At 40.5% G+C, this 16,213-nt stretch overlaps 1 protein-coding gene across 2 annotated transcripts; it reads right to left on the bottom strand.

The window, feature by feature from the left end:
• Positions 1-212: 212 nt before the first annotated feature.
• Positions 213-9,267, bottom strand: gckr (glucokinase (hexokinase 4) regulator). 2 transcript variants are annotated; one of them, XM_051428095.1, is made up of 19 exons: positions 9,012-9,267; positions 8,284-8,433; positions 8,111-8,179; positions 7,963-8,031; positions 7,593-7,666; positions 7,074-7,140; positions 6,920-6,973; positions 6,725-6,819; positions 6,481-6,586; positions 6,293-6,411; positions 5,053-5,151; positions 4,525-4,622; positions 4,221-4,297; positions 3,115-3,211; positions 2,922-3,031; positions 2,696-2,773; positions 2,185-2,325; positions 851-985; positions 213-773 (listed from the first exon to the last, which is right to left on the bottom strand). In XM_051428095.1, the coding sequence occupies exons 1-19, from the start codon at positions 9,060-9,062 to the stop codon at positions 660-662; spliced, it is 1,803 nt and encodes a 600-aa protein (XP_051284055.1). In that variant the 5' UTR covers positions 9,063-9,267; the 3' UTR covers positions 213-659. The 2 variants fall into 2 exon arrangements, with proteins under 2 accessions (XP_051284055.1, XP_051284054.1); XM_051428094.1 differs by having other exon boundaries at positions 2,185-2,328; positions 9,012-9,265.
• Between the last annotated feature and the right edge of the window lie 6,946 nt (positions 9,268-16,213).

The raw sequence follows: 16,213 nt of genomic DNA, 5'->3' as shown, positions 1-16,213 counted from the left end.
TGAAAACTGTTACAGAACACAGGGTGCAAACGTCAGTGAACATCAAACTTCACCCAGTATCAGTTTTAGACTTCTTAACATAATTCAGTTATGCAATATACTTTATTTATTTCTGATTAAATATGGATATTTATGTATTTAAGTCCAGAATTCAGTTGTAAAACTAAAGGAAAACATAGATCAGAAGGGGTTAAATATGTCAAGAGACTGAAAAAGGGAATAAAATGTATTTTTTATTGCTGTTTTTTCCTGGATTTTCTATCCTTCTCATTTGAAACAATGTAAAACGTTGTTCTAAGAAGAGTACAAATTAACAGTAGATTTTCAGGTTATTACGACTAGGTTTGCTTGCGCTGAGGTGTCAAGTCTGCCCCTTAGTGTTATTACATGGTTTTACATTTAAAAGCTTCCTGGTGCAGGTGATTAAATTCAAACAGTGCAGTTCACATTTTGCCTTCAAATAGATATTAGCTCATAATCAAAGCAAGAACCAATAAAGGAAAACTCTGTGTGTCATAATTACACCGAATACAGTAGAAATCAATTTATCTTAGACCAACATTAAAGCTGACCTATGACCCCTCTGTAGAGGGGAAAGATTGATTAAACACATCAATATGTGTGTAGGGGGGCTGGACGATGACATCATGCCATGTCAATTATGTCAGACATGCCTTCACAGCCTCTCTTACGATTGGCTGTTGCTCCAAACGAGACTCTGCCTCCACGAGAGAGCAACCAGTCAGCAAACAGACCAAAGCCAGAGGGACCACCTACGCACAGAGAGAGAAAATATAATACCATCCATCCACAGTCCTCCAGCGCTTTATGCACCTTACTGCCTCCTCACCTTGCTCCTGTTTCTGGCAGTGAGTGTGTGCGTGGTGATGTCGCACGATGTGATGCCCACTGTCAGCTCGTCTACTTCGTAGATGGCCTTCAGAAGAGCTTCCTCACATTGGGACTCAGGACAACCAGACAGCTTCTACACGGAGAAGGAGATAGCTTCAGTTTAGCTTCAAAATCTTTCAGTGTGTACTATAACTGTACTGACGTTCAGTCTGTGCAGGAGGAAGCTTAATGTCTTTCCTACTGCACGGGGTCATAGATCAGGAGGATGTGCTGAACAGCAACATGGTTTAAAGCAAGGTGGAGAAAAGTAAAGTGTGCTATTTATGTAGCACCTTTCTAGATCAGACAGCACAAAATGTTTCACTTTGAGAAAAAAAAGAGACACAATATTAAATCAGTACATAAAAAATATTTAACATTAATAGATAAAACTAAGCAAAGGTGAGTCTAACAGTTGGGTCTCAAGCTGCTGTTTAAGGGTGTCCACAGATCGGGGCGAAGGTACTTCTGCTGGAAAATGGTTGTTCTGGTGTTCTTCAGGTCTGAGGCTTACCATCCAGGCAAAGCAGGCAGCCACCCTGTGGCCCAAGATCTCCAGGGGGCCCAAGAGCCCCAGGCTTTCCACTGTGTGCCAGTTTATGTTTGGTAATTTGATTAATTGCAAAGTTTTTGGGAATTTGCACCACTATAGTGCAACAGTTCTAAAACCACAATTACTTCAGTGTATTTAGGGAAATACACCATGTGAGCATAATACTCCTCACGTTGCTACAAACTAACGCTGCATTCACATGGATTCAGGCAGATGGTAGACAGCAGACGGACAACACATTCTGGACGGCACGGGGAAAACAAACAGACAGTCCAAACGAATGACAGCAAAAGAAAAAATCCATGATGATATGTTGCTATGGTGATGTAGTACAAAGAATGGAATATATTAAATGTTATTATTTAGTGTATATTATCTTATGTAATCATCTAATTATCAGCTTCAGATTAACTTTGGCCATGCCGTCTACCGTTACCTCCCTCATTACCAGTATTCTCTGTCAGCCTGCTCTCGTCCAGTAAAATGATATCTAGTGTGTCATCTTTTCTGAATCAGTGTGAATGCAGCAGAAACCAACAAACATGTCTTCTTCACAGTAAAGATAATAAATAATGCGCAGCAGTCATGAAAAGGGCCGTAAGGGAAACACTATTCATCCAGAAACAGGAACTTCACTGAATGAATAAACCAAAGACCCACAACTGAATTAACATATTCAGTGCATAAAAAGGATATAATGTATATTGTCAGGTCAAAATTGTGAGTGTGATTTCATGTACCCGGAGCAAACGTGTGGCTCTGCAGTAGAGTTTGCTGTTGGTGACCTGCACGTCGATCATGTGGTTCTGGTAAATCTTCCCCTTTAAAACGTGAGCTCCGGTGCTCACAGCGTTCAGCAGCAGTTTAGTGGACAGCTCCCACTGCTGAGAGAGAGAGGAGGGATTGGTTTTCTGCTCTCTGCATTTACATAAAGCTGGACTGAGAGCAAACTATCAAAACATAATAATAAAATCTAAAATAAGAAATAGGAAAAACTGAAAACCAATAACAATTAAATCAGTGTTTTAACATTTAACCATTAACACACACTCCCTCTGTCTGGTGTATTTATTTCTTTATGGGAAAAGGCTGTGTCGAAGGAGGGTGGGAATGAGGCAAATGAGGCAAAACGGTTATTTCTCATGCCCCAATGAGTCAGTAAATCAATGTGTGTGTGTGTGTGTGTGTGTGTGTGTGTGTGTGTCTGTGTCTGTGTGTGTGTGTGTGTCTGTGTGTGTGTGTGTGCTGTACCATGTGTAGTAAGCTTTCTGAGGCAGGTGATGGCCAAGTGATTTTTAGTGAGGATAAACACAGCTTATTGAAATCCTCCTGCAAAAAAAACACAATGCAAACTGTATTAGATAAATAGATATATAGATAGATAGATAGATAGATAGATAGATAGATAGATAGATAGATAGATAGATAGATAGATAGATAGATAGATAGATAGATAGATAGATAGATAGATAGATACTTGTTGTACAGCAGCTGCAGTGTCTCCATCAACCCGATGATAAATGGCGTGGAGGTTGGATGTCTTCTCTCTCACTCTGCGTGCCAACTCCGCCACTTCGCTGACGTCATCTGCGGAGAGGAGCCGCGAAAGAAGACACATGTTGATTAGACTTGGACAGAATCCAAACATGGGAGAAAATATGTTCTCTCACCAGAGTGCGTGTAGACAAGAAGAACGATGTCCTGGTCGTTGAGAGAGGGAAGGATTAGATGCAAAAAATCTTCATGCGCTATGCAAAAGTCAGGACCCTAGAGGGGAGAAAACACATGATATATTCAAATACCTATAAGCATACACCATGTATATCCAGAATTTCATATAAAGCGAAACACACTTAGGCAGGTTAACTTTTTTTCTCACTTTTTCTCAATCAGCTTCTTACTTTGACAAATGGGGTCCAAAAATAACAATCAAGGTTTTGCTTGTTCCTTATATTTTGTGGTTTTCTTTAACTTTAACTCTGATTGTTGTTTCTTTAGTTATGAAAATGTAATGTTATTGAGAAAAAAAAAGGTTTCTGGGGTTATAACCCTTAAGATTTTCCTGATCAAACACTCAAATTCTTTGCTTGTTTCCATTAACAGTAGCAGAGTCCGCCATTACTGTGCTGAGATAAAATGGTGTGACATGCAGAAGAAATCTGTATGCGTATGTTGTGTAACAGCCTAACATATGTGCACCTTTAAATATACTAAATAATAGATGTTTTACAAAATCTACAAAAATGGATATAAATAGTACATACAAATTTCAAAAAGTCAAATTCAAGTAGTAGCCGAACTGAAATAAAACCTCCCAGCAGTGTAATAAAAAGACTAAAAGCAGATTAATTGAAAACAGACATGAAAAAGCAGGAACAGTAGGATGTATTTCATTTTAATCCTGTTCCAGGTTAATCTACAAGTCAGGTTCAGCAGAGACAGGTGTGTCATTACACAGTGTAAAATAAGAGCTGGATTTCACTTTAATTGGATTTTACTGGATTTGAGACATTTTAATACTTTGTAAGGTAATTTTTTTAGACTTAGACCAGAACAGAAATGTCAGTGTTATGTAGCCAGTACTGACAACACTACTGTAGAGGAAGTTCAGAGATTTGTTAAATCTCCTGCACAGCGGCAGTTTCTCATCCTTAAAGACCCCACACAGTGAATTGTGTCAAATAAAAGCCTCAATTTGCAATAATTACTTGTTCCTTATTTATAATTGTCCTCTTTTGTTTAAACAGATGTTGATTCATTGTTTCCTTTCACATACCAGTGAAATCAGGGGGCCCTCGTTGTTGTTCAGCTCTTTGTATCCTCCACTGACGAAGCCTCGAACATCTTCGTAGTCTCACACACAAAAACACACACACAAAGGATATATACCATGCAAATGTAAAATATGTGTCTCTTCCAGATTACTACTTAAATGCAAATCTGGTCATTAACCACAGACTGTTTTAGATTTACTGGATCTTTTATGCGTCACGTAATCACCCAGAAAAAGAAAACATTCATTCAAGTGCTAATGAAGCCGAGTTGTTTCGCTGCTAACGAGTACATCACACAGCTCTTACCTGCTCCAAACGTGGGGATACACTCACTGGCGTCAATGAGGCCCAGCAGAGCCAGCGAGCCCCAGCCCATGTAACACACACGCCTGCCGCACAGCAAACTGAAACACATATAGTAGAGCTCCAAATCTTTTTCATGAATAAAAACAGTGATTGACACACAAATACAATTATATCGTCTTAGCATTTTAGATGTCTGCAATACGGTCTGTTTAATAAGAGGAAATATAAATGCAGCCATTTACCATTTAGGAAAGGCTCTTATTGCACATGTGTGGGCTGCCAGTACTGTAGATCAGAGTTTTCTCTAGCACTGGAAGCTTTGGAAGCAGCTAATCCACCTTGACAAATGTCATTATTGTGGGTTTCAATGGAGAGTTTCAAATGCATTTCAACAATTAAAATGTTTTTCAGTATTGTTTTTTCAGTCATTTTTGTCGTTTGTATTTCAGTGTTTTTGTGAAATGTTTGAGGACGACTGGCAAAAAAATTCAAGGTTAAAGTGAAAGTGTGTAAAACAGGATGTTTTACCTCTGCCCAGCTGCCTCCAACAGAGCAGTTATCCCATCAGTCTGAGCGTAAGTTTTATCCAGAGTTTTCTCGTATGCTCTCATGTGCTGCAGGATGCCCCTGTTGGAAAGAAACAAACACAGAGGAGCTAACTGCAGATATTTCTGCTATACAGGCAGGCACAAAGGTGTTAGGTCAACTTGTGTAGATTATATACTTCATGTAAGTATTGTATTTTTCCAATAAATGCAGCAGTTGTGTCCAAGAATGTACAATCCAGTAAACAGTAATTGTACAATCACAGAATCTTTTTTCTGCAATGACCTCTAGAGGTCAGTAACACACAATTTAAACACACATTGAAAATGCTGTTGTTAGTTTGATACATACATTGTATATATATATATAATGTACAGAAGCAAAAACACAATCACAGTACCCAGAATCAAATTAAGCAACGTACATGCAGCCACGTGTGCCTTCTTCTGCATTAACATTACCACTGATAGCATGAAAGTGCTGCAGATACACTGATACATGTGACTGTACAGTACTAACATTTATTTCTAATGTGAAAGGCATGTCCAGGTTTTTTTTTCATACAGGCTTTTCAGACGGCTGTCAAGAGAGAATCGGCTGCAGGCTGAAGGCTGTCAACACAAAGAAGCACTTAGGAAGCTGCATGTTGTACCTTTGGGTGCAGAGTTGGATACTGGACGTGCTATGAGATGCCTTCAGGTCATAACAGAGGACCAAACCAGATGTGTGAATCCTGTTTTCATCCTAGAATGTGATGTACTTTTAAGTCTATTAGATACATGTAAACATCTGAGGTCCCTTAAGGGTTCTGAAAACATTGCTGGGTAATTGTTTATTAGATCAGAAGGTGGTCCATCGTGGTTTTTACTCAATTTAAAATTAGATCATAGCTGTGCACATGGAAAACACAGACTACAGGATCTATTTTGGATTTTGATTTCTCATAAATAAATTGATCTAGACTTGTTATTTACATCTATATCCTCTGTTATTTTTCATTAATTGCTCTGAGTTAGTTGAGAAGATCGATATAATTTTCTCGTCTTACTCTCAGCAGGAAAATGATCATTTATAGGACACTTAAAAATCTCTTGGCACAGTTTCAGCAGCAGCAAACTGACATAACAATGTGCAAAGAGTGAAATTAAAATATACTCCTTTAACTGCAGACAAAGCCTCACATCCTTTATCAATCCTTTTCAGTGTTTTTCAGTGTTCTCACTTGTGTGTGACGGGTGTGTTTGTGAAGGTGGCAGCATGTGCAGCAGACAGGACAACCTCCAAGAGGATCTTCGTGGCGCTGCCTCCTTTCATCCTGGAGGAGCCACTGATGGCCTCTGGCTGAACACAAACAGACACATTCAGTCCAGAGACACGCCGAGTATGATGAGTACAAGCTGAGGTTCTTACCCCAACTGCTGGGTTGATGAGGAAGGCCTTCTGACTTTTGGCGAGCTCCTGCATCCTTTGAACCACACTGCGAAAAGTGAACGTGCAGCCTGGCATGGGCTCATCCCTAAGACGTCGTCATTTAAATTAAATATGTTTATTCAAACCCACAGGGACAAATCCTACAAAATAATGCCTACCTTAACCATCTTTTAATAATGTAATATTAATGCAATAAGAGTGAAGTATGTACACTCTCACAAACCTGGCCTGATGTGCAGGATTAAAGCCAACCAGCACAGGAGTGTAAACCTCAGGGTGCTGCAGGCAGAAGTCCAGCTGACCTGCCACAAATGGAGCCTGCGCAGCCAGAAATCAAATGCACACAAACTGGCACAAGTTGTAAATTAACACCCTGTCCAACACAGAATTCAGATTCTGACCAATCAGAGCGACTTACAGATAATCCGCAGGAAATACCGATGAACAAGACTCGCTTCTTCCCCTCACAGGCCTGCAGGCCGGAAAAAAAACATGCAAAGGTCAAAACGCTGCAGTTTTTGCACACATTTGCACTTCACATTTACAGTCTGTCTTCACACGAACACACACACCTTCTTCAGACTGAGCATGCCCAGTTTGGGGTCATCTTCAGGAGCTTCCTGGGAAGATAGCAGAGCTCTGAGGCAAATGAGAGATAGAGACTTGATCTAAACATTAAAGTAAAATTAAAGTAAGACTATGTATTTTTTTAAAGAATAAATAACACATGAGTCCTCTTACAAAATAAAGTTGAATTCATTAGCCATAAATCGCTCCTTCACTGACTTCATCAGACTCAGGGCTTTTGCTGCTACAGCCTTATTTGGTCCAGTATTACCACTAGCTTATGATGGCTAACGTTAGCTACTGTTAGTAAATTCTAAATTGAATTAATTTGCTTTCTTACTCTTCTTTGCCTGTCATATTGTTCCACCACATTTAGCATGTCACAGATAAGATTTGAATACTTGCTTTTTGTAATTTTGTGAAAGAAATATTGAAATGTTAACCTGTGATATGTAAAAAAAAAATCTGTAGCACAAGCAAAGAAAGCAGCAACCGGATTCATGTTTGCTTCCTTTGCTACAAACCTGTCTCCTCCTGCAATGATGTACGAATACACCGAACTCTGGTTCAGCTCCCTCAGTGCTCTGTTGAAAGCTGACTAACAGCACACACACAAACAGGCAAAACACACCAAACAGGAAGTCATTTTTCCATGAAACGAGAGAGAGATTTGATCAGATGATTCCATTAAGTGTCATTATACTAATATTACTGACATACTCTGGCTTTTTCTTCCTGGATCTACGATATCACTTACTCTTGTACAAAAAATTGTCTTATTATCATTAAGAGACCAAATAACTGAAATTGTGTTTGTGCTGCGGTTGTTTGCTTCCTTGTTCCTGGTGTGCAGTGCACTAAATCATGTGGGGAGCATTTCAGGACAACGTTTACCGTGATGAGAAAAGCCATTCGACCAGAAGTCCCACAGCCACTCAGTACAACAAGGCTGTCCTGAGGATCCTGTCAACGATAGAGAAGACAGGCTTTAACAACCTGTCTCACTGACCAACAGAAATACAGACAGACAGAGAGAAGATACCTTGAGAACGAGCTGCACCCTCTTAGCAACCTCCACCACTGTTTCCACCACTCGTTCACCCAAAAGCCTCTGAAAATGACAACCAAATATCATTTCTTAACAGGAAACTTTCAGAATAAAGAATAAAGAATGAAAAAAAACGTTATATATTCTACTCATTGTTGATGGAATACCTGGTACGTGGCTCCCGTCTCTTCTTGAAACATCTGGGCGTCACAGGCCTGTAACATCCTCACTATACATTTGGCTGAAGCCCGGTCGATGTCGCGCGTCAGGGGATTGGACTTCTCCGAAACAGGAAGTGACGGCTCGTAATCTTGAGACTGAGAAACACAAAATATCAATTTAAAGAATTGTTCAACGTATTCGCTGGATTCAAACACTTATTATGAAATGAAAATTAAAGCTAGGCTATAGCTTTATGTTTTATGCTTTATGACAAGCGATAATGATAATATAGCTTAATTTAGAAGAATATTCCCTTTTTTTGTAAAAAGGTAGATGATAACTCTCATGTCTGTATGCTAAATAGGAAGCTAGAGCCAGAAGCCGGTTAGCTTAGCTTAGCATTAAGACTGGAAACTAATAAAACAGCTAGCCTAGCTCTGTCCAAACAGAATAAACTCTGTGTACTAGCAACTCTAAAGCTCATAAATGAGGGATTTCTCTCATCTGAATCTGTACAAAAACAGACGTGTAGAAATGACAAGTTGCTGTTTTACGCTGGGTTATGTGCCAAACTATTTCTTGGCCAGAGATGCAGAGACTTCCTGTCTTTATGCTAAGCTAAGCTAACCAGTTCCTGGCTGTAGCTTCATATTTACCACACAAGCATGGGAGCGGTATCAACTTCCTCATCTAACTCAGCAATAAAGAGAATAAAACTATTCCTTTAACCTACCTCCCATTCATGCATAGCGGAGAGACTACAAGTCCAGTCTGATCCTGCCATTGTGCATGAGTCTGCCCTCGTCTGCCAAAAACAGTTTGTCACAAGAAATGTCCCTACGTGTAGTCTGTTTCCTTTTTGTCAGTTACAGGGATTTAAAATGAAAACCACAAAGTGCTTGGCTCTATCTGTAGTGACAAAGTTCACTTAAGGACCTTTGAGACTGAAGAGCGAAAGGAAGTATGGATTTCTCTGTCACACACCAACACAAATGCCCAGACTGTCTGTGGATTAAAAGCAGAAGTTATGCTTGCACTTATTTTATTGGAAACAAGAGAGAAATAAACTTCCCTCGCGTTACAAGAAGCAAAAGTGAAACATTACTGATTCCTAAATCACAAAACGCCCCACAGCAGAAACAGTTGGAACACGGAGATCAAACTGAAAACTCAGCATGAGACCGATTTGAAAAGAAAAATCATCCTTGATCTGAGCTCCGAGAGTGTTGGCTCACGATAAATAAAATCTCTAACAGTGAAATTTGTTCCATCGTTTCCAAAACATGCTTCTCGGCCCTGAAGTGTACGAAAAAAAATCCAACTGACTCTCAGCAGCTTGAAAATATTTACACCCCAGCAGATTGTGGAGTCTAATACATTTCATCACATTCAGTGGACTCGATCAAACTGTTTGCTGCAGTGTGCCTCACTCCTCCAAAACTCCCACTACTGTCTCTCATAACCGCCGGCTAATTGCTGTCAGTGACACAGTGGCAGGGACATTTTTCACATCATGTTCCATCAACAAAGAAAAGACAAATATTTCTCCTCACACTTCACGACTCCCGTCACCTAATTCTTCTCCACGCGAAATTAGTTTTGTACCCCGTTATAAAGCCCTGTGACTCTCTGCAGAGTGATGCATTTGTACTACTCATTACTGGCTCACGCTGATTATTAATATTATCAGACAGCTGAAGTACAGTTTGGTGTTAACCTCTATGAGTCAGTCAACACCAGGTCTGTGCGTAGGGCTGTCAGGATGACGAGCCTCCATAGTTTGTTGGCAGCAGCAACGCACGCAAGTGTCGTAGTTGAACACTCTGAAAGCAAAAGTGATGACAAAAGTTAAAAGGTAAAGCTCAGCCGAGGTCCAGTGTGTAACATTCAGGAGGATCTATTGTCAGAAATGGAATAAATATTCATAGGTATCTTTTTATTAGAGTACAATCACCTGAAAACAAGAATCATTGTGTTTTTGTTACATTAGAATGAGCTGTTTTTATCTACAAAGAGAGCGGAGGAGAGGCCGTCATATTGAACCGTCATGTTTGTACAGTCGCCCCAGGGTTCAAGTTGTGTGGGAGCCAGTGGGAGCTAGTGGGAGCCAGTGGGAGCCAAGCTCCCGTAAGAATGGGTCTCATGAAAGAAGTAAAATCATACGTCTGCGGGGGTTGCTAATACATTACCAACAACCATTATTTGAATACATTTATAAGTGTAACGAGTATCATGTCTCTCTGTATTCACCGCTTGCTGTCTTTTGGTTTTACGACTTGCAAAACCCGATGCATGCTCCCATTAGCGGAGTGCTACATAGGATACGGTACTGTTAATACCAAAAAGGGTGGAAATGCATTTTCCCTTTGAGTGATGGGTCTCGGTTGGCATATTTCAGTCTATTGAAACTTTGCTGCAATATCGTAGTGCAGTTTCAGGTTGTTGCAATCTACTTAATACAATTGCTGCAATTAGTGGACTGCTGTGTATGTGCGTAAGTGTAGGACCACGTAATGAGCGGTGAAGAGTCTCTCTCTCTCTCTCTCATGGAAAGAGAACCCATTAGGCTATTATTTATTTATCTCCACCCCGAACGTTGCTTATTTTAGAGACCCTCACAAAGCTCAGATTATAACTCAAACCCTGAGTAGCCGAGAACGGACAAACGAAACACTGTCTCTAGATAGGGCCTTAGTTTCTCCGACACACTTGGAAGCAAGTAAGCTGCAATCTGCAACTACACCGCTAGATGCCACTGATCTGTCCTACACACTGGCCCTTCAATTGAAGATTAATTCTAATATTTTATACAAAATATCAGCTGACATGCTGAGGGCCTAAACCCCCACTCATTGATTTTTTGCCACTTGGGGGCAGCACAACGAGCTGGTGCAGGTATACAGGTAGCATAAAGTGGGTTAATGTTGAAAATAACACTGATGAGAGCTGTGAGAGTGAACCAAAATGGTAAATCTGCGGGTTTGGAAAATTTAAACATTAAGCTTAAAGATACTAAAATGCTCCACAGAGCTGCAGAGTTGGATGATTATTAATAGAAAAATACTGCTTATAGCAGCGTCAAGGTGGTTTCCTGCCTTATATCTTGAGGCCTTGTCTTCAAGAGGGCTCCTGTGTCAAGTTTGTTTGAGTTTTCACATTGTTTAAAATATATATTCATAAAGCCATAATGTAAAATTATGACTGTAGTTTAATTTTAAATTATCGCCAAGCTGTCTCAAAGCCAAATTGAAACTGTAAGCGACCTTAATTCTGGCATTTGAACCAAAACCAAATCAGTTTTCGGCTGAGGGAACCTGGGAGTTCACTGGTCAATGAGAGCTGCCTCTATAATTAACCCGAGTGATAATCTTTTATCCCACAGACGCAGAAACAGATGAAGAAGAGGCAGAAAAGCACAGAATCACAGATTATTGCATGTTTTTCCCCCATTTTTCTCTATGTATGGCTGCAGCACAAAGCCAGCCCTGCAGTGCATTCTCACTTCTTCTCCTTTGTTTGGACTTTTGCAGAAATCTAACAAACCATTTAAAATGTAAATATCTGCCTTTAACGAGCAGCCCTGCTGCAACTGAATACACTGTCTTTACTGAATGATGTAGTAGCAGCCAGTGAGCTGTCTGAATTTATACAGTCTCAAGTGTCTTGTTCTCTTCATGCCTAATTTGGTTGGTACAGTTCTTTAATTCAATTTTGGTTACTTCTGCCTCTCGGTAATGTGTTTTCAACCTGTGTTCATAGATGTTCTTCATAAATAATAAATTCTACTTGACCTGAGAGACCTGAGACTCGATAGTCGGAGTCAAGTCAAGCCTGCTGCAGCGCTGCACTGCACATTGACCTTGGCACCAAACCATAAAAGGTCCTTCGATTTTGAGGAGGCCGCAGGACCTGCTTCCCACCCTGCTTCAATTTCAGCATCGTTCTTAATTCTTGACAAATCGCCCCCCAAAGGAGCAAGAAAGCCATCAACTCTTAAGTGGTTCTTCTCATAATCAGTCATAAAACCCTGGAACAGAAAATGGCCTGACTTTCTTTGTCAGAAACTGCTGTTTTTAGCTCTGCAGTCATTTTCTGCCTGACACTGTCACCAAGTCGACTTCAAACCAACTCCTCTGATGCTGTGGAAATATTCGGCCAAGTTGAAGGTCACTGGTTCTTATGTTTTTTTGTTCACTTCCTAAATGTGTGTGCCTAAAATGGTCTCCAAACACCCCAAAGATCCCAAAAACTCACTGCATTAAAAATTTAACATTCTACATTATAGATATGATTATATAAATGTCTTTCCTTTTTGGGGGGGTGGGGGGGGGGTCATTCTCAAATAAGCTCTAACAGCATGAAAGTAGATTTCTGACACTGGCAAAGCACTGAAATGGTGACACATCAATTTCCATTGAAAAGGGGGATAAAACTGCCTCTGTGAACTGAACAAAATAACATAAAATGACATGACAAGCCTGTATAATCACTTCTTCATCGCTTCAGTCTGTGAGCTCCCCTGAGGTTTTGGTATACATTCACATATTCTGCTGCAGAAAAATGCATTTTCATTCCTCTGTTAGATTCTTGTGACAGTCTGGATGGTGTGTGTTCTCTTCTTAGAGGCTGTACATACTGTCCCTTCAGCCTCCAGAAGGGCTGCACAAGGAATCGAAATCGTATCGAAATCGCAATCTGCCAAGTGCAAAATCCAAATCACAGAAGCTGCAGTTTTTAAATAAAGGTCAAATGTGTGACAAAACAGCATCATGATTACATACTGCCGGGGTTCTCCAGATGGACAAACCCCCTCAAATTTCACATCATCATGATTTGAATAGTTCCTTCACTGAAAAATGAAGTGAGTTTGTGAATGTCACTATGTACCAGAATCAACAAAAGCTGAAAGATCCTTGTAGGGGTTTTAAGTACTGCACTTAGGTACAACTTGGGTGTACTAGTACTTTACAACTGTGTCATTAACGTCATTATCGTCCCCTCGTCCTGCCACCTTCTTCAATGGACCTGCTGCTGCTCCACTGCTTTCTTCTGGGCAGCTGTGACTTCGGCCTGAGCTGCTGGATTTGAAACAAAAACAAACATCTTTGTCCTGGTTTTTGGCAGCCTCTTCCTCCAGGTCCACATCTTTTTGCTGCAGCTCTGAAACAACAGAGTGTGTACTAGTACTTTGTTGGGGCTCTCCTTCCCAATGGTTTTCAGACTCAGGGCCTGCAGCATCAGCCCAACTTGAAGCTCCTGCAGCTGGAGGTTGACCTGTTCTACCTCTTCTTCTGGCTGGTGCATTCATCTTCAGTGTTGCAGGGAGCGAGCTCGACGGCCTTCTTTATCAATTGTACTTGTTCCTGCTGCAGTTTCACACTGAGGTCCATGATGCCCGTTTTTAAAGCCAGGACCTTCTCTTGCTGCTCTTGTTTAGCATCCTCGGTCTCATCCAGACCGAGCTGGATATCTTCATGAGCCTTCTGCAGCTGAAGAGTCAGCTCAGAGACATCTTTCTCATCAGTCTCTTTTGTCATGTCCATTTTCAGAGTCGCAGATAGAAACTCCTTCACCCTCCTTTTCAAGTGCATTCAGGTGTATGAATCAGTGTCCATCCTTATGACACTTGTCCCATCACCTTCATCTCCCAGCTTCAGGTGTGCAGAAACCAAGTGCTCCTCTTAACTGGAAATTCACTTTACACAAAGAAAAAAAAACACAAAATACACAAAATAACTTACTTCACACTGTCTTACCTTTGCTAGTGGAGGTTTTGGCTGGACACTGAAAACAAGGGAATATTGCATGCTAACTGAAAACTAGATTAAACTCACCAAATGCTCGCTGAAAACAAACAAAAATAATGACTCCAGCGATGTGGACAGAAGGTGAACACAAAAACACAAAAATAAAACTTTACAGTCCTTTAAAACCTCCTTGTTTACTCCTATTTTTCCGTCTCTTCTCACTCGTTTCCGGCTCTGTTTTCCCTCTCTCTCCAGCAAGCGGCGCTAAAGCTCTCTGATTGGCTGTAGATCCTGAGCGGGCTCTGATTGGCTGTAGATCCTGACTGGGCTCTGATTGGCTGTTACCTGTCCGTGTTAAAGGAGCAGCGCACAAAGTAAAACTCAAACTACTATTATACCTGTTAATGTTAATGAACATAATGATTTGTTTGTTTTCACCTTTTATTTGTTTTAAGCTTTTATTCATTTGTTTTATCTTAAATAGCACTATCAAACGCTAATGTTAGAGAGGCAGTGGTTGAATGCTAACGATACTGTCTAACTATAGCTAATCAATTATCATGTACGTTGTTTTACCTTAAAACATGGCTCGATTCCTTACAGTTATACAACTTATAACCTGAAATACATCAGTACAGAATTTTAGCTTCCCACCCTGAGCTGGATGTCAGAGGAAAAAGGCCGCCATGTGAAAATGGTGACATTAAACTGTCCCTATAATTAATGCAAGTTCAGCCAATCTCTGTGAATCCTACGTGACCTTTCAGTTTTGTCCAATCACTGCAACTTTTCCACAAATTTGACTAATAATTGTAGTTTCTTGCAAGTTTCACCAATCATGCTTTAAGATTCCCCCCAAAAAACATAACATTTTGGAGGGAATCTTTTTCATATTGTGGCATCTGATAGACGAATGTAATGTACAAAACAAATATTCTAATACAATAATATAACAGGAGATTTAAGGAGGCGTCAATTAAATACAGTCTGGTGTGATCTGATCAAGTAACTGTATTGGGTGAACCTTGGGTGTCCATACATTGACATTTTGCTGATCATGTTGTAAGTCGGGATGAAGGTAGCATGGAGGAGGGTGAGGTAATGAATTTGTATGTTTGTATTGTCCCCAGAACTTTTGAATTGTTAGTGCTCTTCCTGCAGCAGGTTGTTAATACACTGAAACTGTCCTGTGTAGTATGCCTCTTATTTCGTTCCCATACTTTATATGGAGTTCTTTCCACAAAGCCTTTGCTGCAGATGTACAAATGTCTGCATATTTGAGGTGTCTTATCTCGCGTTGTCCTTACAGCCTGATTAAAACTCTCATTTTGTGCCTTCCTGATTCTCATCAACTCAGAACTCATTGTTTTAGTCTTTTGAGGTTTACTGCTGATCCAGGAGCTGCTGCCGTTGCCTACTTTTGACTTGAATAGCGCAACCAAATCATCAGCACACAAGAACCATTTTATCTTGAGGCCTCCGGCGTTTTTTGCTTATTCATTTGAATACATATTGGAGGGTGCAGCTGCAGCTGTTGATTCATGAGGAGAGGTTTGATTTTTACTGCTTATAGATGTCATTTGTATAATTTCATGAGTATTCCTTACAATTCTATTTAGCAAAAGCTGTTTGTGGCATATTGGGCCTCACATTTGCAAAAAAAAACATGAATAAAGTTTGTTTGGATTTACATGTTTTTCCCAGGAGACACAATGTGCAACCTTGATGTTTTGTGAGGATTTAATTTTCCGCTGTGGACAATAGCTCCAAACATACCCAGTTTGTTGCTGACACATGCCTTTGCAGGTGTTCAGGTCATATTTCTCTGTATTTTTGGACAGATTTTAGCCTTAAGTCCCGGTATGGGGGGGGGGCACACTCAGACACAGGCACAGCTATACAACCATCCACTGGCTCCCCCTGTCCTTCAGCTGCACAGCCACGGTTGTCATGACAACAGAGAGGCTAATCTCCAGTGGACAGAGAGAGAGAGAGAGAGAGAGAGAGAGAGAGAGAGAGAGAGAGAGAGACAAGTGCTTGCACAGAAACGTGCCTCTGAGAATGAGGAGCAAGTGTGTGCGCTTGATAAAGAGATGTACATGCTTGCAGATTTCTGGGTATGTGTGTGTGTTTAGGAGAAATAAATTAAGTGTGTGTGTGTGTGTGTGTGTGTGTGTGTGTGTGTGTG

Source organism: Dicentrarchus labrax, unplaced genomic scaffold (genome assembly GCF_905237075.1).
Source record: "Dicentrarchus labrax unplaced genomic scaffold, dlabrax2021, whole genome shotgun sequence".
NCBI lineage: Eukaryota > Metazoa > Chordata > Actinopteri > Moronidae > Dicentrarchus > Dicentrarchus labrax.
Note: the sequence above shows the minus strand (reverse complement) of the source record. Positions and strands in the feature narration are given on the sequence as shown.

What these genes read in the sequence shown, in the direction of transcription:
- gckr (XM_051428094.1), bottom strand. Translation starts at nt 9,062, where the DNA reads ATGGCAGGATCAGACTGGACTTGTAGTCTCTCCGCTATGCATGAATGG. An exon ending in GCATGCTCAGTCTGAAGAAG is followed by an intron (nt 6,974 to 7,073) that starts GTGTGTGTGTTC and finishes TCCGGCCTGCAG; the next exon opens with GCCTGTGAGGGGAAGAAGCG. An exon ending in AGGGCCCCCTGATTTCACTG is followed by an intron (nt 3,212 to 4,220) that starts GTATGTGAAAGG and finishes TCTCCCCTCTAG; the next exon opens with GGTCCTGACTTTTGCATAGC.